Source organism: Triticum urartu, chromosome 7, assembly GCF_003073215.2.
Source record: "Triticum urartu cultivar G1812 chromosome 7, Tu2.1, whole genome shotgun sequence".
NCBI classification, from domain to species: Eukaryota; Viridiplantae; Streptophyta; class Magnoliopsida; order Poales; family Poaceae; genus Triticum; species Triticum urartu.
Window position 1 is genome coordinate 508,621,886 of NC_053028.1, and position 25,259 is coordinate 508,647,144.

General features: G+C 47.3%; 1 protein-coding gene across 1 annotated transcript; it reads right to left on the reverse strand.

Moving 5' to 3' along the window:
• Positions 1-21,409: 21,409 nt before the first annotated feature.
• LOC125523780 (berberine bridge enzyme-like Cyn d 4) lies at positions 21,410-23,386 on the reverse strand. Its single transcript, XM_048688849.1, has one exon. The coding sequence runs from the start codon at positions 23,201-23,203 to the stop codon at positions 21,605-21,607; it is 1,599 nt and encodes a 532-aa protein (XP_048544806.1). The 5' UTR covers positions 23,204-23,386; the 3' UTR covers positions 21,410-21,604.
• Positions 23,387-25,259: the final 1,873 nt, after the last annotated feature.

Genomic DNA, 25,259 nt, shown 5'->3' on the forward strand with positions numbered 1-25,259 from the left:
TGACATCCAATGTCCATGGTCAGGAAACCATGACCATCTATTGATCAACGAGCTAGTTAACTAGAGGCTTACTAGGGACATGTTGTGGTCTATGTATTCACACATGTATTACGGTTTCCGGTTAATACAATTATAGCATGAACAATAGACAATTATCATGAACAAAGAAATACAATAATAACCATTTTATTATTGCCTCTAGGGCATATTTCCAACAGTTCTGTATTCTTGAAGTATTTTGTGAGCATCTAAATGAGTGTAATGCTCATGTATGTTGGCTGGCAACATAAGAGTCGAGGTTTTTGCTAACCACAAGTGGCAAAACATTTATGTTCGGCTGCCTGGGATGCAGTTGAGGTGGGTTGCACAAATCCAGGTATATACTAGTATTTACATTGTCAATGCCGACGGGAATGGTGCATGCAGATGGCGTTCCCCTCCTTGGAGGTGGCATCATGAATCCATCGCACTTACTGACCTCTTTTCTTGCAACTCCGAGTAAGCCTGGGATGCAGTTGAGGTGGGTTGCACAAATCCAGGTATATACTAGTATTTACATTGTCAATGCCGGCGGGAATGGTGCATGCAGATGGCGTTCCCCTCCTTGGAGGTGGCATCATGAATCCATCGCACTTACTGACCTCTTTTCTTGCAACTCCGAGTAAAAACCTTATGTCGAGCTTTCATGGATTAGATGGCGGTGTTGTCCTGGACATCTCTACCTCCTTGCAAGCGTCATTAGGGAGTAGTGGATGACTGTTATCGATGAGTGTCTTGTTGCTTGGGGATCTTGGATAATGGTGATGCCTGCGGGGGAGCTGATTGGGGCATGTGATCAGTTGGAGGTGGAGCAGCGTCATATTGTTGGGAAACATGGTATAAAACAAAAAACTTCGTCCTACGATCACAATTCTAGGAACACTAGAAGATATACATTAGAGGTTTAGATGAGATTGTTACCAACTTCGAGTTGTAGCGGAAAAAGAGTTGGTGTAGATTAAACTTGAAGCCCCTCGAACCGTCCACGATGATCCCTTGATGAACCACAAGTATAGGGGATCAATCATAGTCCTTTCAATAAGTAAGAGTGTCGAACCTAATGAGGAGCAGAAGGAAATGATAAGCGGTTTGGTTTTTTGCAAGGTATTCTCTGCAAGTACTGAAAGTAGCGGTAACGGATAGTTTTGTAGTACAGTAATTCGCAACAAGTAGCAAGTAACAATAGTAGCAAGGTGCAACAAGGTGGCCCAATCCTTCTTATTGCAAAGGACAAGTCGGTAAGTTCTCTTATAGTAAGCAAAACATTCTCGAGGACACATGGGAATTCTTGTCTAGTCACGTTCATCATGTTTAGTTAATGCACGTTCTCTACTTTGATAATTTGATATGTGGCTGAACCGGTGCTAGGGTGTTGTTCTTACTTGAACAAGCAACCCTCTTATGATTACCCCCTCTCGTAAGCATCCACAACTACGAAAGAAGAATTAAGATAAATCTAACCATAGCATAGCATGAAACATATGGATCTAAATCACCCCCTTACAGAATAACACATAAACTAGGGTTTAACCTTCTGCCACTCTCGCAACCCATCATCTAATTATTACTCTCCAGTGCTTTCCCTTTGACCCAAGTATGGTGTAGTGTCATGTAGTTGACATTCACATGACACCACTAAAGGAAGAACTGAAGGAAATATGCCCTAGAGGCAATAATAATGTTATTATTTTATTTCCTTATATCATGATAAATGTTTATTATTCATGCTAGAATTGTATTATCCGGAAACATAATACTTGTGTGAATACATAGACAAACCAAACGTCACTAGTATGCCTCTACTTGACTAGCTCGTTAATCAAAGATGGTTATGTTTCCTAACCATAGACATGTGTTGTCATTTGATTAATGGGATCACATCATTAGGAGAATGATATGATTGACATGACCCATTCCATTAGCTTAGCACCCGATCGTTTAGTATGTTGCTATTGCTTTCTTCATGACTTATACATGTTCCTATGACAATGAGATTATGCAACTCCCGTTTGCCGGAGGAACACTTTGTGTGCTACCAAGCGTCACAACGTAACTGGGTGATTATAAAGGAGCTCTACAGGTGTCTCCAAAGGTACATGTTGGGTTGGCGTATTTCAAGATTAGGATTTGTCACTCCGATTGTCGGAGAGGTATCTCTGGGCCCTCTCGGTAATACACATCACATAAGCCTTGCAAGCATTGCAACTAATGAGTTAGTTGTGAGATGATGTATTATGGAACGAGTAAAGAGACTTGCCGGTAATGAGATTGAACTAGGTATTAAGATACCGACGATCGAATCTCGGGCAAGTAACATACCGATGACAAAGGGAACAACGTATGTTGTTATGCGGTCTGACCGATAAAGATCTTCGTAGAATATGTAGGAGCCAATATGAGCATCCAGGTTCCGCTATTGGTTATTGACCGGAGACGTGTCTCGGTCATGTCTACATTGTTCTCGAACCCGTAGGGTCCGCACGCTTAAGGTTTCGATGACAGTTATATTATGAGTGTATGAGTTTTGATGTACCGAAGGAGTTCGGAGTCCCGGATGGGACCAGGAACATGACGAGGAGTCTCGAAATGGTTGAGACATAAAGATTGATATATTGGAAGCCTATATTTGGATATCGGAAGTGTTCCGGGTGAAATCGGGATTTTACCGGAGTACCGGGAGGTTACCGGAACCCCCCGGGAGGTATATGGGCCTTAGTGGAAGAGAGGAGAGGTGGCCAGGGCTGGGCCGCGCGCCCCTCCCCCTAGTACGAATAGGACAAGGAGAGGGGGGGGCACCCCCCTTCCTTCTCTCTCTCCTCTTTCCCCCCTCCCGAATCCTATTCCAACTAGGAAAGGGGGGAATCCTACTCCCGGAGGGAGTAGGACTCCTCCTGGCGCGCCCTCTCCTGGCCGGCCGCACCCCCCCTTTGATCCTTTATATACGGAGGCAGAGGGCACCCCTAGAGACACAAGTTGATCCACGTGATCATATTCTTAGCCGTGTGCGGTGTCCCCTTCCACCATAATCCTCGATAATATTGTAGCGGTGCTTAGGCGAAGCCCTGCGACGGTAGTACATCAAGATCGTCACCACGCCGTCGTGCTGACGGAACTCTTCCCCGATACTTTGCTAGATCGGAGTCCGGGGATCGTCATCGAGCTGAACGTGTGCTAGAACTCGGAGGTGCCGTAGTTTCGGTGCTTGATCGGTCGGGCCGTGAAGACGTATGACTACATCAACCGCGTTGTGCTAACGCTTCCGCTGTCGATCTACAAGGGTACGTAGATCACACTCTCCCCTCTCGTTGCTATGCATCACCATGATCTTGCGTGTGCGTAGGAATTTTTTTGAAATTACTACGTTCCCCAACAAGAACAACATACATGTAATCAAAATATCAAATGAATACCAACTTCACATGATTACTTATAACAAGACTTCTCACATGTCCTCAAGAACAACAGTAACTACTCACAAATCATATTCGTTTTAAAGATCAGATGTGTATTGAATATTCTTAAGGATTTGAACATATAATCTTACACCAAATAAACCAACTAACATCAACTACAAGGTATAATCAACACTACTAGGAACCCACAGGTACCAATCTAAGGTTTTAGGACAAAGATGAAATATAAGAGATGAAGTAGAATTTAATATGAGATGGTGCTGGTGAAGATGTTGATGAAGATTGGTCCTCCCATAATGAGAGAATCGTTGGTGATGTCGATGGCTTCGATTTCCGTCGGCGTTCTGGGAACGGGGGTCCCCAGACTCGCCTGCCTGCGGCCCGCAGCATGGCTCCACCAGCGGCCCCGTACGACCCATCTTCACCCGCAAACATTCAAGACCCTCGCGAGGGGCCAAGCCTCACAAGGGGGGATATGCAAGACCTCCTCAGGGGCGGCCTCACCAGGCTGGCTTGCGAGGGGCAGAGAGATCAAGGCGAGGGGCACCTCACGAGGTTCCTATAACATAAGCCATGATGGCTGGAACTAGGCGGGCGCCAGCGCGCGCAGTGTCCTTGTTTCCTCTTTGGTGCTAAAGAGGCAAGCGCGTGCGAGGAGTACCGAGGCATCAGGCAAAGGTTTCCATATCGGTGCAACAAGACCAAGACCAGCAGGACGGCAAGACGGAGGTCATCATGGAGCCCAAGACGGCGTCACCACCAGAGCCTTTGGCAGGCAAAGACCACTTTTGTCAGGATAGCTTGTACTAGTTGTCTCCCTTTGAATTTGGCCGTTGTGGGATCCCTTCCCGCTCAATATTTGGAAAGAGGACCAAGGCCTCTATAAATAGGACTAGCCACCACCAAAGGGAGGCAGTTGGTTCAGACCTAGATCATCCCGAACCACAGAAGTTCGCCAAGCACAAAAACACCTCTCCTCAGTAGGCTGTTCTTCCCTTGTAATTGTTCATCCTCAGCCCAAGAGGCAATCCACCGTACCACACTGGAGTAGGGTATTGCACCACAACGGTGGCCCGAACCAGTATAAATCTTGTGTCTCGTGTTCTTCGGGTTCGTCGAGCTAGGCCGTGAGATTGTAGAGTGCATGAGCTAGAGAGGGGGAGAGATCTCCGTGCGCACCCCAGTGTTCGAACCTCAAGGGCTTTGCCCGAACCCAAAATCTGACATTTGGCGCGCCAGGTAGGGTGCGTCAGAGTTTCTCTTCCCCCGATTGATCCGCCAATGTCCCATGGGTCCGATGTCCGGCGACCCGAGGACCAACACTGGCCACTGGGCAGCTTGGCCGTCCCGGGCAGCGTCGTCCACCCAAGAAGACCTCAACCCCTCGCATCAGGCAGCGCGCCCACCGCCAAGCGCCGCGGGGCACGGGGGGCGCAGTCAAACGCCATCCACCCTCACCCCACGACAAGTGTGGGCGGCCACAAGGGCCTCAAGCCACGCCACACTGACGGGAACAAGTAAACATGAGGGCCGCACTCACGGTGGCTCGGGAGCTGCTGCGATGCCGGCTGATGGAGAGCGGCCGAGACGCATTGCTGGAGCGCATCGCCGAGCTATTGGACGCCGCGGCCTCGGGAGCGCCGCCCTTTTGCTCCTTGCTCACGCCTCACGCCATGACCGGATCGCATGGAGGGCCTCGCCGCGCCCGCGCACTCCCAGGTGCGCCAGGAGGCTTCATCGACACCGGCGCAACCAGAAGCGTTGGGCACCCACTTGTGCCCGCGCCACCTCTGATGGGCGCGGGCACGAGCGTCGCCACCCATGGCCTCGGCGGGATGCCGCCCTACCATTCTCAGGGCGGCGTGACGTGGAGCGTGGGGCACTTTGGCGAAGTTTTCCGAGCGGCGGCCTCGGAGGCCTACGTGCCCCGCATGATAGACCGGGAATATGCGCTGGAACACGACCCTGGCTCGTTCCTCGAGCCGGGCTAGGAGGATGAGGCGCTGGAAGTTGAGGCCTTCCAGGAGCCCCCCGAGTGCATCGTGAGCCTCACCAACCATGCCGACGATGACAGCTCCAGGGTACCGCTAATCTCTCAGGAGCAAGCTTATGCTAACCATCGGGAGCAAGAGGATCAGGTCGCAACAGCGGACGGCGGCCCCAGCTCAACGACCTCCCTCCCACCAGGAGGAGCGCACTAGGGGCTGCAGGGGAGAGGCCGGGAGCCAGGTCCCTCCTCGCATCACACGGAGCAAGGCGCCCCCCAGAGGTAGGCCCTCTGCCGGGGAGGACCCGTGGTCGCCAAGGGCGCCGTTGGCGTCCCCTTTGCTTCGTCCTAGTTTCCGGTCGAACCAATGGTGGTCGAGGGTGGCGCAAGGTGGGGCCCTCATCTGGCAATATGAAGTAAGGCTCATGCCTATGAAGATCTCCACTCGTGACACTCTCATGTAATAATGAGTGGGGCTGTACACGCCCCGGAGTCTCAGGAGTGCCACCCTTGGGCCTCGGGCGCTGGTGAGAAGACAAGAAGACTAGACTAGGGGCCGGGCACGGCCATTTGCTTTTAACCTCTTTTCTGTAGCCCTATTTCTGGCTTTGGATTTAAGTTGAAGTTGAATTTTCATTGCTATGCGCGGGGGGTGACTTTTCTCGTACGTTCGCTTTCTTGCCATCTGGTTCCTTGCCCAACCCGAAGTTCGTACCTGCTGCATCCCCCCTCGCGAGCCCCTCGATAGCGAGGTCTGGGCACGGCACACGCGCGCTGCGCGTACGCTCTCCCATGGCTGGCGCTTGCTCCTCGCGACGCCCTCTCGGGCGGGCCAGCAGGCCCTTCAGGAGCTCACGACCTCGCGAGCTGGCCAGAAGCCGGTCCTGACCAAGGTAAATTTCAGTAGTAAACTCGCGGCACGACTCGCGGGCCCATAAAAACACATCTTCAGCTTGACCTAAGGAATAGAGGCAGTAATTTGTTTACATGAGGGGCTCCCCCTCCCAAAATGCTCTCACAACTTTCAGGGCCGTGCCCAAGTTTTTGCTTGCAGGCTCAGCAGCACGTGCTCAATCGAACATATTGCTCGTCGTGTCCTCCGATACGCCCTCAGACGCGTCGCTGGCATCATTGTCACCATCGCTGGCGCCACCATCCACGTCATCATCATCACCGTCACCATTGCCGGCGTCACCCGCACCATCGTTCATCACGTCGCCTTCATCCATAGCGACCACCACTGCATCATCCTCGGAGGTGAAGGCCCTGACCAGCGCGTCCACATTGTCCTCAACCCAGCGTGCCAGGTCGTCCCGGATGGCCTGAGGCACAGGGGCAATGGCGGCGTCGAAGTCAAAGTTGGGGTAGGTGTTCTGAAGGTGGCTGAAGACACGGGAGAACCCGCGCTTGAGCAGGCCGCGGCTCCTCTCCTCAACAAGCACGCGAGCCCTCTCGAATCGATTCTCCAAGCGCGTCACCACGTCGGTGAAGAAAATAAGGTGATTGGCATAGTCGTTCGAGTGGGGATGAGGTGCATTCTCGTCATAGATGGCGCCCAACACCGCGTTGGCTCTAGTCCTGAGGTTTTGGAGTATGGGGGCGTGCTCGCGCTCCAGCGTCCGCCGCCGGAGCGCTTCCTCCCTGCCCCGCTGCGCGGAGGATTTGGCACCGGCGACCCGCTGCTGAAGAGAAGCCAGCTCGGCACGTGCGGAAGCCAGCTTGGCTTGCACTAAAGATAGGGCGGCTACAACGGCTTTCTCGCGACGTTCAGCCTCGTCCAGCCCTGAACTGAGGGCCTTGGTCCTACCCACAGCCTCGGCCTCCACAAGCTTCAACTTCAGGGCATATCTTCCCACAAGGTCCGTGCGAGCCTTGGCCGCTCGGCGATAGACTTCCTCCTGGGCCTTGGCCTCGCGCGCGCCGACATCATCCTCAGCTTGGGCAACCTGGCGCTCCCTCGTCTCCAACCGCTTGAGCTCAAGGCTGTGCTCCGCGGCTTCCAGCGCCAGCGCTTCCTTGCGCCTCAGGATATCTTCCTCCTCGACATCCGTCCCCTTCATCGACGCTAAGGCGGCCTTACACGCCTCCACTTGCTACTCCAGGGAAGCGCTCCAGGCTTGGAGCTCCCATGCGTGCTTCTCTACGATCTCGCGATGTCGATCAGCCTCCCGATCTTCTTCCAAAGCATGGGCACAAGCTTTGCGCGAGGTCGCAAGAGACGCCTCGGCCTTCATGTTATCAAGCTCGCGTTGGTGACGCCCAAGGTTGATGGCCACCTTCAACTTATGCCACTCTTCCACCAGCCGAAGACCCTCAGCCTCGAGGTGCGCGTCTACATCTGCGAGCTCCCCGCCAAGCCAGCGCACCCGCCTCTCCAGCCGACCCTGCGACGGGGGCAACATATTGGCCTGGGACGCTCAAGGCCAGTGGAAGATCCGAGGCAGGAGGAGTTTGCTTCCCGAGGGGCTTCACGGCCTTAGCAGAGGGGGTCCTAAAGAACCACCGTCAGGAAGGGAAGCAGCACTCAAGGAATTACAGAGATAAGGTACTTACTCATCTGTGGCGATTTACTTCCTATGTTTCAATGGCCGGGAAGCGCCGCTGCCGCATCTTGGGGACCCCTTCCTCTTGCGGAGCGCATCGAAGTCTACACGGAGCCGGCCGAAGCGTTGGGCATGGCGACCAGCGCAGGGCGTGGCAGATGAAGCGCCCGAGGGAATGACCTTAGGAGCACCAAGCTGGGGAGAGCCATCAAGTACTGCCTCGTGACGGCCTCCAGAGGCCTCGGTAGCTTTAGCCTCGGGAGCAGCGGGTTGCTTCACCCCCTCAACTACTTCCTCAGCATGGGAGTCATGGGCTCCCGAGGTTGACGCCTCAGGGACTGCGGGCGGATCCAACGCCGCGCCTCCAGCCTCTGGTGATGCTTGCCCCCCTGCGTTCACTGTTGGGGAAAGTTCGGTGCCAGCAGCGAAGATGGGTACCACGGTGATGGGGTTCTCACGGGACCCCTCAAAGGCCAACAGGGCGCAGCCCCCATTCGTCAAAAGGGGGCATCTGCCCCACAAACTCCACCCTGTTCGGGCAGCAGTACAAGAGATAGCCTTCTGGTGGCATATCAGCTGGCGAGGGGTGCTCGCCAGGACCTCGAGCAATGTTCTTCGTGCCGCAAGTGGAAGCTCGGACTCCTGGAGCATCATGCGATCCGAGCCGGCGGACAAGGCCCACATCGGCCGGGAATGGCGCTGAAGAGGGGCGATGCGGCATCGGAGGAACTCCTTCATCACCATGGGCGCAATCAATCCAAGGTCTTTCAACCTCCTCATCCGGAGCCGGACGAAGGCAAGACAGGGGATCGTAAGCTTCTCGTGAGCCCAGCCGGAGCTGGGAACGGTGGGCGCGGACGGAGACGAGAGCAAAGGGCTGAGCACTCCAACATCTACGTACACCCACCGCATCCGGAACTCGCTCGTAGACGGCGGGAGCTCGAAGTCGATCCACGAGCCGGCCGTCGCCTCCACGTCCTGGAAGCTCAGGCACCCCGAGCATTGTCGGGGGTCGGTCAGGTGCAGCGAGAAAAAGTGGCGCAGAAGGACCACAGAGGGGGCGATGCCCACCATGGCCTCGCAGGCGAAGGCGAAAATGAGCGACAGATTGGGGATCTAAGTGCAGCAGATGGATCTGGTAATGGGAAAGCATGGCGTTGAAGAAGGCGGAGAAGGGAGGAACCAGGCCGGCACACAGGGCGTCGATGAAGAACTGGACCTCGGTGGCTGCTCTATCAACAGAAGCTCGAGACGCCGGCCATGCCGCCGTCCTACCCCATTCGTTGAAGCTGGTGGCGAGTGCAAGGTGAACCTTGTCCATGGCCTCCTCATTGAGCACGCGCGATCGGCCAACAGCGGGCTCGACGGCAGGAGGCGGGTTGATTGAGGACAGGGGCTTCTTCCCTTTCTCCATCCGGTTCGGTGCCATGGCGATGGGGAGGACTGAGCTCAAATTGGATTCGGAGCAGAAGTTGAGGTTCGAGGAGGCGAAGGAGTCAGGGGGTGCGTTGCCAGCAAGGGGGAAATAACTGTGTGGGAGGTCGTGGCCGCCTAGCCATGTGAATATCAAGGTTGCGTGGGGAAGCGGGGCCGCCCACGTCCAATCGATCGCCACGTGTCAGACAGGACCGCAGGCTTTTGGGGCCCGCGGCGCTCTGCGCTTGCCCTTTGGCTTTACCTCGAAGACAAGCCCGAGCGCGCCTTGGGCCCGAGGGCTACTGTCGGCGTTCTGGGAACGGGGGTCCCCAGACTCGCCTGCCTGCGGCCCGCAGCTTGGCTCCACCAGCGGCCCCGTACGGCCCATCTTCACCAGCAAACATTCATGACCCTCGCGAGGGTTCAAGCCTCGCGAGGGGGACTACGCAAGACCTCCTCAGGGGCGGCCTCACCAGGCTGGCTCCTGAGGGGCGGAGAGATCAAGGCGAGGGGCACCTCGCGAGGTTCCTGTAACATAAGCCATGACGACTGGAACCAGGCGGGCGCCAGCGCGCAGTGTCCTCGTTTCCTCTTTGGTGCTAAAGAGGCAAGCGCGGGCGAGGAGTCCCAAGGCATCAGGCAAAGGTTTCCATATCGGTGCAACAATACCAAGACCAGCAGGACGGCAAGGCGGAGGTCATCATGGAGCCCAAGACGGCGTCACCACCAGAGCCTTTGGCAGGCGAAGACCACTTTTGTCAGGATAGCTTGTACTAGTTGTCTCCCTTCGAACTTGGCCGTTGTGGGACCCCTTCCAGCTCAATATTTGGGAAGAGGACTAGGGCCTCTATAAATAGGAATAGCCACCACAAAAGGGAGGTAACTAATTCAGACCTAGATCATCCCGAACCACACAAGTTCGCCAAGAACAAGAACACCTCTCCTCAGGAGGCTGTTCTTCCCTTGTAACTGTTCATCCTTAGCCCAAGAAGTAATCCACTGCACCACACTGGAGTAGGGTATTACACCACAACAGTGGCGCGAACCAGTATAAATCTCGTGTCTCGTGTTCTTCGGGTTTGTCGAGCTAGGCCGTGAGATTGTAGAGTGCATGAGCTAGAGAGGGGGAGAGATCTTCGTGCGCACCCCAGTGTTCGAACCTCAAGGGTTTTGCCGGAACCCGAAATCCGATAATTTCCCCTCCGGTGAGGGAAGTATCCCCGGCGGAATCGCTCCGCCAGAGAACAAAAGTGCTCCTGCCCAGATTCCGCCTCGAGACGGCGGCTCTTCCTCCCGAAAGCCTTCTTCTAATTTTTTTCTAGGGAAAATAGCATCATATAGGAGGAGGGCCCAGAGGGCTACTGGTGGGCCCACAAGCTTGGGTGGCGTGCCCTAGGGGGGCACCACCTGAGCTTGCGGCTCACTGGTCGGTCCCCTCCCGATGATTCTTCTTCCAGTATTTTCTATTAATTCCAAAATAATTCTCTATAAATTTTCAGGTCATTTGGAGCTATGGAGAATATCTATATCTACTTTAGCCTTTTCAGGTCCAGAATTTCAGCTGCCGGCAATCTCCCCGTTGATGTGAAAGTTGTAAATTAAGAGAAAAAAGGCATTAGAATGGAATCATAAAGTGGAATAATAACCCAAAATATAGTAAATAATAGTAGAAAAACATGATGCAAAATGGACGTATCAACTCCCCCAAGCTTAAACCTCGCTTTCCCTCATGTGAACACCGGACTAGATAATCATGAACACATGCATATAAAGAGAGAGGTGTCAATAAATTATTATAGCAGCAATATATCATCATAAAAATTCTTATGATCAATTAACAATTCATTCACGATGCTAAAGTATGAACAATAAATTTCATTGTAAACCAACAAACTATGACCTCAGTCACTAAAACAATTGTAGTTCATCATATTTTCAGAAAGAGTCTATGTAAGAGCTTTTGTTTAGCAAGTTTCACAGGCTTGATACGTCTCCAACATATCTATAATTTTTAATTTTTCCATGCTATTATATTATCTGTTTTGGATATTAATGGGCTTTATTTTACACTTCTATATTATTTCTCGGACTAACCTATTAACCGGAGGCCCAACCCAAATTGCTGTTTTTTTGCCTATTTTACTGTTTCGCAGAAAAGGAATATCAAACGGAGTCCAAACGACATGAAACCTTTGGGAGCGTTATTTTTGGAACAAACGTGATCTAGGACACTTGGAGTGGACGTCAAGAAACAATCGAGGAGTCCACGAGGTAGGGGGCGTTCCCACCCCCCTGGGCGCGCCCTCCACCCTCATGGGCCCCTCGTTGCTCCACCGACCTACTTCTTCCTCCTATATATATCCATATACCCCGCAAACATCCAGGAGCACCACGAAACCCTATTTCCACCGCCGCAACCTTCTGTACCCAAGAGATCCCATCTTTGGGCCTTTTCCGGAGCTCCACTGGAGGGGGCATTGATCACGGAGGGCCTCTACATCAACTCCATGGCCCCTTCGATGATGTGTGAGTAGTTTACTTCAGACCTTTGGGTCCATAGCTAGTAGTTAGATGGATTCTTCTCTCTCTTTGGATCTCAATACAAAGTTCTCCTCGATTCTCTTGGAGATCTATTCGATGTAATCTTCTTTTGCGGTGTGTTTGTCGAGATCCGATGAATTGTGGGTTTATGATCAAGTTTATCTATGAACAATATTTGAATCTCCTCTGAATTCTTTTATGTATGATTGGTTTATCTTTGCAAGTATCTTTGAATTATCAGTTTGGATTGGCCTACTAGATTGATCTTTCTTGCAATGGGAGAAGTGCTTAGCTTTGGGTTCAATCTTACGGTGCTCGATCCCAGTGACAGAAAGGGAAACGACACGTATTGTATTGTTGCCATCGAGGATAAAAAGATGGGGTTTACATCATATTGCATGAGTTTATCCCTCTACATCATTTCATCTTGCTTAAGGCGTTACTCTGTTCTTATGAACTTAATACTCTAGATGCATGTTGGATAGCGGTCGATGTGTGGAGTAATAGTAGTATATGCAGGCAGGAGTCAGTCTACTTGTCACGAACGTGATGCCTATATACATGATCATACCTAGATATTCTCATAATTATTCGCTTTTCTTTCAATTGCTCGACAGTAATTTGTTCACCCACCGTAATACTTATGCTATCTTGAGAGAAGCCACTAGTGAAACCTATGGCCCCCGGGTCTATTCTCCATCATATAAGTTTCCAATCTATTTTATTTTGCAATTTTTACTTTCAATCTATATCATAAAAATACTGATAATATTCATCTTATTATTATCATCTCTATCAGATCTCACTCTTGCAAGTGGCCGTGAAGGGATTGACAACCCCTTTATCACGTTGGTTGCGAGGTTCTTATTTGTTTGTGTAGGTATGAGGTGACTCGCGCGTGGTCTCCTACTGGATTGATACCTTGGTTCTCAAAAACTGAGGGAAATACTTACGCTGCTTTACTGCGTCACCCTTTCCTCTTCAAGGGAAAACCAACGCAGTGCTCAAGAGGTAGCAAGAAGGATTTCTGGCGCCATTGCCGGGGAGATCTACACCAAGTCAAGACATACCAAGTACCCATCACAACTCTTATCCTTCGCATTACATTATTTTCCATTTGCCTCTCGTTTTCCTCTCCCCCACTTCACCCTTGCCATTTTATTCGCCCTCTTTTTCCATTCCCCTTCTCTTGTCCAGTTGCCTCTTTTGCCTGTTTCTTGTTTGCTTGTGTGTTGGATTGCTTGCTTGTCATGATGGCTCAAGATAATACTAAATTATGTGAATTTTCCAATACCAACAATAATGATTTTATTAGCGCTCCGATTGCTCCTCTTACTGATGCTGAATCTTGTGAGATTAATACTGCCTTGCTGAATCTTGTCATGAAAGATCCGTTTTCTGACCTTCCTAGTGAAGATGCCGCTTCCCATATAAACAACTTTGTAGATTTGTGTGATATGCAAAAGAATAAATATGTGGATAATGATATTATTAAACTTAAACTATTTCCATTTTCGCTTAGAGATCGTGCTAAAGCTTGGTTTTCGTCTTTGCCTAAAAATAGTATTGATTCACGGAATAAGTGCAAAGATGCTTTTATCTCTAAGTATTTTCCTCCCGCTAAGATCATCTCTCTTAGAAATGATATTATGAATTTTAAGCAACTTGATCATGAGCATGTTGCACAATCTTGGGAGAGGATGAAATTAATGATACGTAATTGCCCTACACATGGTTTGAATTTATGGTTGATTATACAATTTTTTATGCCAGATTCAATTTTGCTTCTAGAAATCTTTTAGATTCGGCCGCGGGAGGCACTTTTATGGAAATCACTTTAGGATAAGCTATCAAACTCCTTGATAATATTATGGTTAATTATTCTCAATGGCACACGGAAAGATCTACTAGTAAAAAGGTGCATGCAATTGAAGAGATTAATGTTTTGAGTGGAAAGATGGATGAACTTATGAAATTTTTTGCCAATAAGAATGCTCCTACTGACCCTAATGATATGCCTTTATCTACTTTGATTGAGAATAATAATGAATCTATGGATGTGAATTTTGTTGGTAGGAACAATTTTGGTAACAACGCGTATAGAGGTAATTTTAATTCCAGGTCGTTTCCTAGTAATTCCTCTAATAATTATGGTAATACCTACAACAATTTTTATGGAAATTATAATAATATGCCCTCTGATTTTGAATCTAATATTAAAGAATTTATAGTTCGCAAAAGAGTTTCAATGCTTTGATTGAAGAAAAATTGCTTAAGATTGATGAGTTGGCTAGGAACGTGGATAGAATTTCTCTTGATGTTGATTCTTTGAAACTTAGATCTATTCCACATAATCATGATATCAATGAGTCTCTCAAAGCCATGAGAATTTCCATTGATGAGTGCAAAGAAAGAACCGCTAGGATGCGTGCTAAAAATGATTGCTTCATAAAAGCGTGTTCTTCTAGTTTTATGAGAATAAAGATGAAGGTCTAAAAGTAATTGATGTATCCCCTATTAAATATTTGTTTTGCAATATGAATCTTGATAATTATGGGACTGGAGATGAGTCAACTTTAGTTAGAAGGTGTCCCAAAAATTCAGAATTTTTAGATCTTGATGCTAAAATTGTTAAAAGTGGGATTGAAGATGTCAAAACTTTAGATAGCAACGAACCCACTATCTTGGATTTCAAGGAATTTAATTATGATAATTGCTATTTTATAGATTGTATTTCCTTGTTGCAATCCGTGCTAAATTCTCCTCATGCTTATAGTCAAAATAAAGCTTTTACTAAACATATCGTTGATGCTTTGATGCAATCTTATGAAGAAAAACTTGAGTTGGAAGTTTCTATCCCTAGAAAACTTTATGATGAGTGGGAACCTACAATTAAAATTAAAATTAAAGATCATGAATGCTATGCTTTGTGTGATTTGGGTGCTAGTGTTTCCACGACCCCGAAAACTTTGTGTGATTTGCTAGGTTTCCGTGAATTTGATGATTGTTCTTTAAACTTGCACCTTGCGGATTCCACTATCAAGAAACCTATGGGAAAGATTAATGATGTTCTTATTGTTCCAAATAGGAATTATGTGCCCGTAGATTTCATTGTTCTTGATATAGATTGCAATCCTTCATGTCCTATTATTCTTGGTAGACCTTTCCTTAGAACGATTGGTGCAATTATTGATATGAAAGAAGGGAATATTAAATTCCATTTTTCGTTAAGGAATGTCATGGAACACTTCCCTAGAAACAAAATTAAATTACCATATGAATCTATTATGAGAGCCATGGACGAGACTTGCCTGCTCCCTGCGCGTGCTCCCATCCGTGCTCCCGCGTACGTGGCTTGATTTGATTGGAACAAAATAAGGCCCGGCCCCACCCCCTTAAGATCAGGGGAGGATATGATTATATTAGAAAGGAAAAAGGAAAAAGGATAGTTGTAGGATGAAGTGAGAGCACGGATGGGAGCATGGGGAGGGAGCGGGCAAGCCGGATCCAAGAGCCACTTATGAATTGCCTACCAAAGATGGCAATACCTAGATCTATCTTCGCTTTTATGCCTAGCTAGGGGCGTTAAATGATAGCGCTTGTTGGGAGGCAATTTTTATTTTTATTCCTTGCTTTTTGCTCCTGTTTAGTAATAAATAATTTATCTAGCCTATGTTTTGGCTGTGTTGTTTGTGTTTAATTAGTGTTTTTGCCAAGTAGAACCGTTGGGAAGACTTGGGAAAAGTCTTTTTGATCTTGCTGTAAAAAACAGAAACTTTAGCGCTCACGAGAATTTCTGCCATTTTTTATTGGATAGTGATATTTAGTTAGTTCTTTTTGAAGATGATTAATAGATAAATTACTCATGTCCATAAATGTATTTTAGAATTTTTGGGGTTCCATAAGTTTGCGTTAGTTACAGATTACTACAGACTGTTCTATTTTTGACAGATTCTGTTTTTCGTGTGTTGCTCGCTTATTTTGATGAATCTATGGCTAATAAAAGAGTTTATAAACCATAGAGAAGTTGGAATACAGTATGTTTAACACCAATATAAATATAGAATGAGTTCATTGCAGTACATTGAAGTGGCGTTTTTTTTCTTTCGCTAACAGAGCTCACGAGATTTTCTGTTAAGTTTTGTGTTGTGAAATTTTCAAGTTTTGGGTAAAGATTTGATGGATTATGGAACAAGGAGTGGCAAGATCCTAAGCTTGGGGATGCCCAAGGCACCTCAAGGTAAATCTAAGGACACAAAAAAGCCTAAGCTTGGGGATGCCCTGGAAGGCATCCCCTCTTTTGTCTTCGTCTATCGGTAACTTTATTTGGAGCTATATTTTTATTCGCCATATGATATGTGTTTTGCTTGGAGCGTCTTGTATGATTTGAGCCTTTGCTTTTAGTTTACCACAGTCATCCTTTCTGTACACACCTTTTGAGAGACACACACATGAATTGGAATTTATTAGAATACTTTATGTGCTTCACTTATATCTTTTGAGCTATATAGTTTTTGCTCTAGTGCTTCACTTATATCTTTTAGAGCACGGCGGTAGTTTTTATTTTATAGAAACAATTGATCTCTCATGCTTCACTTATATTATTTTTAGAGTCCTTTAGAACAACATGGCAATTTTCTTTTAGGCACAATAATACAAACTTTCATATAAGTGCATTGAATAGTAAGAGAAGTTTGATACTTGATGATTGTTTTGAGACATGGAGGTGGTGATATTAGAGTCATGCTAGTTGAGTAGTTGTGAATTTGAGAAATACTTGTGTTAAAGTTTGTGATTCCCGTAGCATGCACGTATGGTGAACTGTTATGTGATGAAGTCGGAGCATGATTTATTTATTGATTGCCTTCCTTATGAGTGGCGGTCGGGGACGAGCGATGGTCTTTTCCTACCAATCTATCCCCCTAGGAGCATGCGCGTAGTACGTTGTTTCGATAACTAATAGATTTTTTCAATAAGTATGTGAGTTCTTTATGACTAATGTTGAGTCCATGGATTATACACATCCTCACCTTTCCATCATTGCTAGCCTCTCTAGTACCGCACAACTTTCGCCGGTACCAGAAACCCACCATATACCTTCCTCAAAACAGCCACCATGCCTACCTATTATGGCATTTCCATAGCCATTCCGAGAAATATTGCCATGCAACTTTCCACCATTTCCGTTTGTTATGACACACTTCATCATTGTCATATTGCTTTGCATGATCATGTAGTTGACATCGTATTTGTGGCAAAGCCACCATTCATAATTCTTTCATACATGTCACTCATGAGTCATCGCACATCCCGGTACACCGCCGGAGGCATTCATATAGAGTCATATCTTGTTCTAAGTATCGAGTTGTAATTCTTGAGTTGTAAGTAAATAAAAGTGTGATGATTATCACTATTAGAGCATTGTCCCAAGTGAGGAAATGATGATGGAGACTATCATTCCCCCACAAGTCGGGATGAGACTCTGGACTAAAAAAGGGGGAAAGAGGCCAAAAGAAAAAAAGTAAGAAGGCCCAAACAAAAAAATGAGAGAAAAAGAGAGAAGGGACAATGTTACTATCCTTTTTCCACACTTGTGCTTCAAAGTAGAACCATGATCTTCATGATAGAGAGTCTCCTATGTTGTCACTTTCATAAACTAGTGGGAATTTTACATTATAGAACTTGGCTTGTATATTCCAATGATGGGCTTCCTCAATTTTCCCTAGGTCTTCGTGAGCAAGCAAGTTGGATGCACACCCACTTAGTTTCTTTTGTTGAGATTTCATACACTTATAGCTCTAGTGCATCCATTGCATGGCAATCCCTACTCACTCACATTGACATCTATTAATGGGCATCTCCATAGCCCGTTGATACGCCTAGTTGATGTGAGACTGTCTTCTCCTTTCAACCACCATTCTATACCACCTATAGTGTTATGTCCATGGCTCATGCTCATGTATTGCGTGAAAATTGAAAAAGTTTGAGAACATCAAAAGTATGAAACAATTGCTTGGCTTGTCATCGGGGTTGTGCATGATTTAATATTTTGTGTGATGATGATAGAGCATAGCCAGACAATATGATTTTGTAGGAATAACTTTCTTTGGCCATGTTATTTTGAGAAGACATGATTGCTTAGTTAGTATGCTTGAAGTATTATTATTTTTATGTCAATATTAAACTTCTATCTGGAATCTTTTGGATCTGAACATTCATGCCATAATAAAGAAAAATTACATTGAGAAATATGTTAGGAGGCATTGCACATCAAAAATTCTGTTTTTATCATTTACCTACTCGAGGACGAGAAGGAATTAGGCTTGGGGATGCTTGATACGTCTCCAATGTATCTACATTTTTTGATTGTTCTATGCTATTATATTATCTATTTTGGATGTTAATGGGCTTTATTTTACACTTTTACATTATTTTTAGGACTAACCTAATAACCGGAGGCCCAGCCCAAATTGCTGTTTTTTTTGCCTATTTTAGTATTTGAGTCCAAACGGCATGAAACCTTCGGGAGCGTTATTTTTGGAACAACGTGATCCAGGAGACTTGGATTGGACGTCAAGAAACAATCGAGGAGGCCACGAGGCAGGGGGGCGCGCTCACCCCCTGGGCGCGCCCTCCACCCTCGTGGGCCCCTCGTTGCTCCACCGACCTACTTCTTCCTCCTATATATATATATCCATATACCCCGCAAACATCCAGGAGCACCACGAAACCCTATTTCCACTACCGCAACCTTTTGTACCCAAGAGATCCCATCTTGGGGCCTTCTCTGGAGCTCCGCCGGAGGGGCATTGATCACGGAGGGCCTCTACATCAACTCCATGGCCCCTCCGATGATGTGTGAGTAGTTTACTTCAGACCTTCGGGTCCATAGCTAGTAGCTAGATGACTTCTTCTCTCTCTTTGGATCTCAATACAAAGTTCTCCTCGATTCTCTTAGAGATCTATTCGATGTAATATTCTTTTGCGGTGTGTTTGTCGAGATCCGATGAATTGTGGGTTTATGATCAAGTTTATCTATGAACAATATTTGAATCTCCTCTGAATTCTTTTATGTATGATTGGTTTATCTTTGCAAGTCTCTTCGAATTATCAGTTTGGTTTGGCCTACTAGATTGATCTTTCTTGCAATGGGAGAAGTGCTTATCTTTGGGTTCAATTTTGCGGTGCTCGATCCTAGTGACAGAAAGGGAAACGACACGTATTGTATTGTTGCTATCGGGGATAAAAAGATGGGGTTTACATCATATTGCATGAGTTTATCCTCTACATCATGTCATCTTGCTTAAGGCATTACTCTGTTCTTATGAACTTAATACTCTAGATGCATGCTGGATAGCGATCGATGTGTGGAGTAAAGATGTAGGGAGGAGTCGGTCTACTTGTCACGGACGTGATGCCTATATACATGATCATGCCTAGATATTCTCATAATTATTCGCTTTTCTATCAATTGCTCGACAGTAATTTATTCACCAACCGTAATACTTATGCTATCTTGAGAGAAGCCACTAGTGAAACCTATAGCCCCCGGGTCTATTCTCCATCATATAAGTTTCCAATCTATTTTATTTTGTAATCTTTACTTTCAATCTGTATCATAAAAATACCAAAAATATTTATCTTATTGTTATCATCTCTATCAGATCTCACTCTTGCAAGTGGCCGTGAAGGGATTGACAACCCCTTTATCACGTTGGTTGCGAGGTTCTTATTTGTTTGTGTAGGTACGAGGTGACTCGCGCGTGGTCTCCTACTGGATTGATACCTTGGTTCTCAAAAACTGAGGGAAATACTTACGCTACTTTACTGCATCACCCTTTCCTCTTTAAGGGAAAACCAACGCAGTGCTCAAGAGGTAGCAATACTCAACTATCATTTAGTCTTCCATGATTGCTGACACTCATGACATATTTACGGAGCAAAAGTTTTAGTCAAACGCATAGGAAGATGGGGGTTTATAGTTTTCACCTCCCAACTTATTTACCTCGAGGATAATGTCAACAATAATAACTTATGATTACCTACATCCAACTCGATATATGTGCCTGGATCTTTCCCTACCACATGATGCTTTCCAAGCGGAGAATGATTTAGAATGAAATAAGGATGAACCTTATTGACTCTCGCATAAAAAGTAAATACCAAAAAGTAAAAGATAGGCCCTTCGCAGAGGCAAGCAGAGGTTGTCATGCGCTTTTTATTTTTAAATGTGCAAACTCTTAATGGAAAGAAACATCACTTTATATTGCCCTTGTGACAGCAACCTTTATTATGCGGACCATCGCTTTTGTTTTTTTTACCATCACAAGTTCGTAGAAAGCTTAGTTTCCTTTACAATAAAAGATCATACATATTTTGGAGCAGTTTTATTGCTTTTTTGTATCGATGACAACTTATGTGAAGGATCTTATTCAATCCATAGGTAGATATAGTGGACTCTTAAGACAAGAAACTGGGTTCAAGGGTTTTTGGATCATTCTACACGTGCATATGAGTTTTCCTATGAATCTCATATTTAAGAATCATAGTAGTATAGCATAAAATATAAAATCTTTAATTATAAACATGGAAATAAGCAATTCAAATATTATTGTGGCGGATAATGGTGAAGGAGTTGACGAAGGTCTGGAATTTGAGCACATGTGTGATCCTATCCAACTTCAGAGCAAAATCGAGCGATGTTCTAGAATTTTATCCAAATGCATCAACGTATTCGGCATTGAGGAACTCTTGAGCAGCTATAGAATGATCTGGTTGAGCATTTGTGGTCATTTAAAGGAGAGGACTCAAACATACGTGCAAGTTGAATTTATGTTTGAAATATTTCATTTGAAAACTTTGATTGTAATATTTATATTTGAACTTTTGTTGAATTTCAATATTTCACTATTTGAAGATTGATGCTATATATTTGTACTTATTTTGAGTGACGCGAAAAGAAAACGAAAACAGGGGCAGATAGGGTAGATGTTTGGTGTAGTGGGTTGGATGTCCCGCTCTCATATCTGTGTCCGTGAACGTTTAGTATGTCCGATTTTGGTACGCCATTGGAGATGCCCTAATATGTGATTTCTCAACTTGTTTCTCCTTATCGGCCCTACCCACAAGAAGACGACACGCCTTTCATCCTCGAGGCTTTTGCTTATTCACCGCTTTGTCGCATATACATTGTTTCTCCACTCGTATGTCCGCATCTTCTCTTTCTCATAGCACAATGGGTTTCCGTATGTTTCATGAGAAAGACTCTTTTGATTTGGGTGGAGACGATTCTGATCATCCGGTTACAACGAGGGATGATTTTGCATCTTCGCAATGAGGAAACCAACACTCATAGGTTGTTGATCACACAGGGTACAGTCAACATGGCCGCAAATGCCTAATACACACAAACAATTGAGAACAAATAATAACTATGACAATAATCTGGATATTTCGAATATAAATGCAGTATCGATGAAAAGTCGGGTTTTAGAAGCGGCCTTGTGATAGTCGTTGGAAACGAACACATCACAAGCGGTTTCTAATTTTGAGGAGTAGATTACACATCCACGACAAGTTTGAATTTTACTTTTTTTTTACATCTAGACTTCAGTACTTTGAGTCAAGTAACTTCTTCAAGACAAGAGAAAAATTAACATTCCTTTTCAATTCTGCGTCGTGCCATTGCCACCTGGTAATGGAAGAGGTGGAATGCTCTGCTCGTTCCTGAAGAAATCAGCGGGATCCACCATGGCCTTCACCGCCGCAAGCCTCTCAAAGTTATCCTTGAAGTACGCCTCGCCCCAAACTCTCGCCGTCTCGTAGCTGGCCCCGGCGCCGTCACCACCATACTCGTTGACGCCGAGGTCCAGGTCCTTGTAGTTCACGTACGCGCCCCTGGGGCTCTTGGACACGTACGGCTCCATCTCCCGGTGCGACCTCCTGACCCAACCCATATGCTGCTCCGACGCCTCCGTCGTGTTGTCCCACCAGAACCCGTAGTACTGCAGGTTGTAGAGCGCGCCCCGGTGCGGGAACGGCGTCGCGGACGGCGCGACGCTGCCCATCTTGCCGCCGAAGGGGTCGAGGATGAGCAGCCCGGCGCCGTCCTCCAGGAACCAGCTCGACGTGCTCTCCCACACGTCCCTCGGGATGGGCTCGTGCACGAAGTCCGACTTGCCCTTGAAGTACCTGTCCGGCTTGGTGCCCCGGTCCAGGAGCATCTCCTTCGGCTTCCCCGTGCCGTAGAACGCGAAGTAGAGCACGGACTCGATCCAGCTCATCTCGATGCAGTCTCGCCGCGTCACGCCCAGCTCCGGGAACATCTTGGTCATCGTCGCGACGACGCCGGCGCACCTGCCGAGGTACAGGGACTCGAACTGCGCGTCCTGGTTCTGCACGACCACCCGGAGGATCATGTCGCGGGGCAGGGCCGGCGCCACGTTCTGCCACTTGGTGAGGAGATCGCTGGCGGATTGGTTTCTTGGCCGGTGGACGGTGAACACGGTGACGATCGCGGGCACGCGCACGAGCTGGAGCTTCCAGGACACCACGATGCCGAAGCTCCCGCCCCCGCCGCCTCGGATGGCCCAGAAGTGGTCCTCCCCCATGGCGGCCCTGTCCAGAAGCCTCCCCTTGGCGTCCACCATGACGGCGTCGACGACGCGATCCGCGGCGAGGCCGTACTTCCGTAGCATCAGGCCGAAGCCGCCGCCGCTGAAGTGCCCGCCGACGCCGACCGTCGGGCCAACACCGGCGGGGAACCCGAGACGCGCGCTCTTGTTGGCGATGCCGTAGTAAAGCTCGCCGAGCGTGGCTCCGGACTCGACCCACGCCGACCTGCTACGGACGTCAACGCGGATCGCGCGCAGCGCCGCCAGATCGACGATGGCGAATGGGTGAGCCGCGTCGAGGGAGCGGTAGGAGAGCCCCTCATAGTCATGGCCACCGCTGCGCGGGCGCACGCGGACGCCGTGCGCCGCGCCGCAGCGCACGGCAATCCTGACGTGTGTGGCGTGGGTGGCCTTGACGATGACGAGGGGCGTCGGGGTCGCCGGCGTGACGAACCGGAGGTTTTTGATGGAGAACTCGAGGACGGACGGGTAGGACTCCGACGACTGCGTGTAGACGATCCCCGGAGGAAGGTGGAGGGCAAGGCAGCCCACGAAGTCGGTGGTGTTAACGCTGGTCGCCGCGGCGGCCGTGGAGATGGCAATGCAAACGGCGGCGAGCAGCGCAACCAGGATGCTCCGAGCTACGGCCATCGTGTGTAGCTTGATTCGAGGACTGAGGAGTCAGCCTGAGACCGTGGCAACTTATATAAACTTGTTGGAATTGGAACCTTGAAAGTAAAGCCGAAATCACTTGTCGCAACCAGCAGGAGTGTACTCTCTGCTTGGTTGCGGTTGGTTGCATCGATCCGCCACGTCTTTCCTCGGCAGGTTTTGTTAAGCTTCAGGAAATGGTCGCACAACAAGGATGTTTGCCGTCAAACTAGTCAAATTTGAGCGATCGAATCGAACCATATGCCACCAGTTGGCCCCTCTGGGATTCATCACACGGCAGAGCCGCCCTAGACTAATAAAAGTACAGGAACCGAGTGAATTTAAGATATCACACGGCCAGTGAATTTAGTGGTGTTGATATCGCAATCGAAAACTGAATTTGAGTAATTTAAGATGTATAATAACTATACAAAATACCCGAAATCTTCGGGTTTTATATGCAAAAGATATCTTTGCGTACACGAGTAAATGCATTCATGTAAGCACAAAGCCTGCCGCTCACAGTGGCATGTCCATACAAAGTCCTAAATAAATTTTCCAAAATAAAGGACGACAATGCATGACTGAACGAGCGGTGCGCAGGGACCCATCATCACTAGGAGATGCTGCGGTATGGATTTGCTTGTGTCTTGGGGCTCTTGGCTCGAGCCAGCTAAGACCAAGTCTAGCGGAGAACACGAGGGTTGGCTAGAGTGGTGTTTTACTTAAGCGGAAGATGAGTTAGTTAGTGTCGTTTCTTTTAACTAAGCTACAAATGATCATCTTTTTTTCTCAGTTAGTTTGGATTGCTTATCATTTGTCATCTGAAAGAATTTACAGATATGGGAGGGCCAAGCCGTCTCCGATTAGAGTACCTTCAACAGATGATGTATAATTGGGCACCCAAAAACAGTTTTAGGGGCCCAAAATGTAGCGTTCAGGGCTCCGAATTTTTATGCCGTAGCAGATGATGTAAAATAGGATACAATAAAATTTTGGTCCGTGGCAGATGATTTAAAATAGGGCACCCAAATATTTTTCTGCTTCTCCACAATTGCATACATATTATTTTTCGCGGGGGCACAATTGCATACATATTGAAACAAATAAATATCAAGCTCAATCCAAATGAATCCAAAACAATATAACACAAATAATACTTAGTTTTTACATAGTTCATCAATCCACAACATCAAATTCAAACAAATTATGTGGCCATCTCTATTGTACTGTGTTCAAAAAAATTTAACACAAATTGTTCATCATCACACATACATGAAACATAGACATCGCACTAGTGGGCTTGTTGCCCATGCCATGCTCACCATTCCTCAATGAGATGAAACCACCATGCTTCAACATTTTGTTCTTGTAGATCATCAAGATCAAGCAATGTCCTCCTCTTCGTTCATGTCATACTCCTCTTCGGACAAGGAAGAATCCCACAGAGAGGATTCAAACGAGCTCATCTAGAACACAATAATTTTCATTACGAACTACTTCTATATCGCAACAACAAAACTAAAAAATCATTATTTTTTACCTATGAGACTTTTTCTCGAACACTTAATGTGCACAGAGGAGGATTTCAACTGGCTGCTCCTCGAGGCCATGTTGGTCGCCGCCGTCGGGTAGGAAATGCGTTGGGATGGACTCGTTGACGCCGGGGAGTTCGAGGTTGCGACAATAGCCGGCATCACCAGGATGGCCAAGAACTTCGAAGGATTAGCAGTTTGGTTCAGTCATGGTAGTCCCGTGGTCACCTCGGCCTGTTGGACCCTAAGGCCGGCCCAGCAACCGGTCTCCCGGCCAATGGGCTGCCCTGGGTATCATATATCATCTATGAGCTTTAAGGTTTTAAGGTGGGCACAAATAGACTCTCTGTTACTGCTCATTTTATTGTTCATCAGACACAAATGCCTTTCATGATGGGACTACACATTTAGGTGAGAGGATAGTCCTAAATGAAACTATACACGATCTATACTCAAAGAAACTCGAAGATGTTATCTTGGAAGGTTATTTTGAGAAGGCATGTGATAAGGTCAAATGAACT

What these genes read in the sequence shown, in the direction of transcription:
- LOC125523780 (XM_048688849.1), bottom strand. Translation starts at nt 23,203, where the DNA reads ATGGCCGTAGCTCGGAGCATCCTGGTTGCGCTGCTCGCCGCCGTTTGC.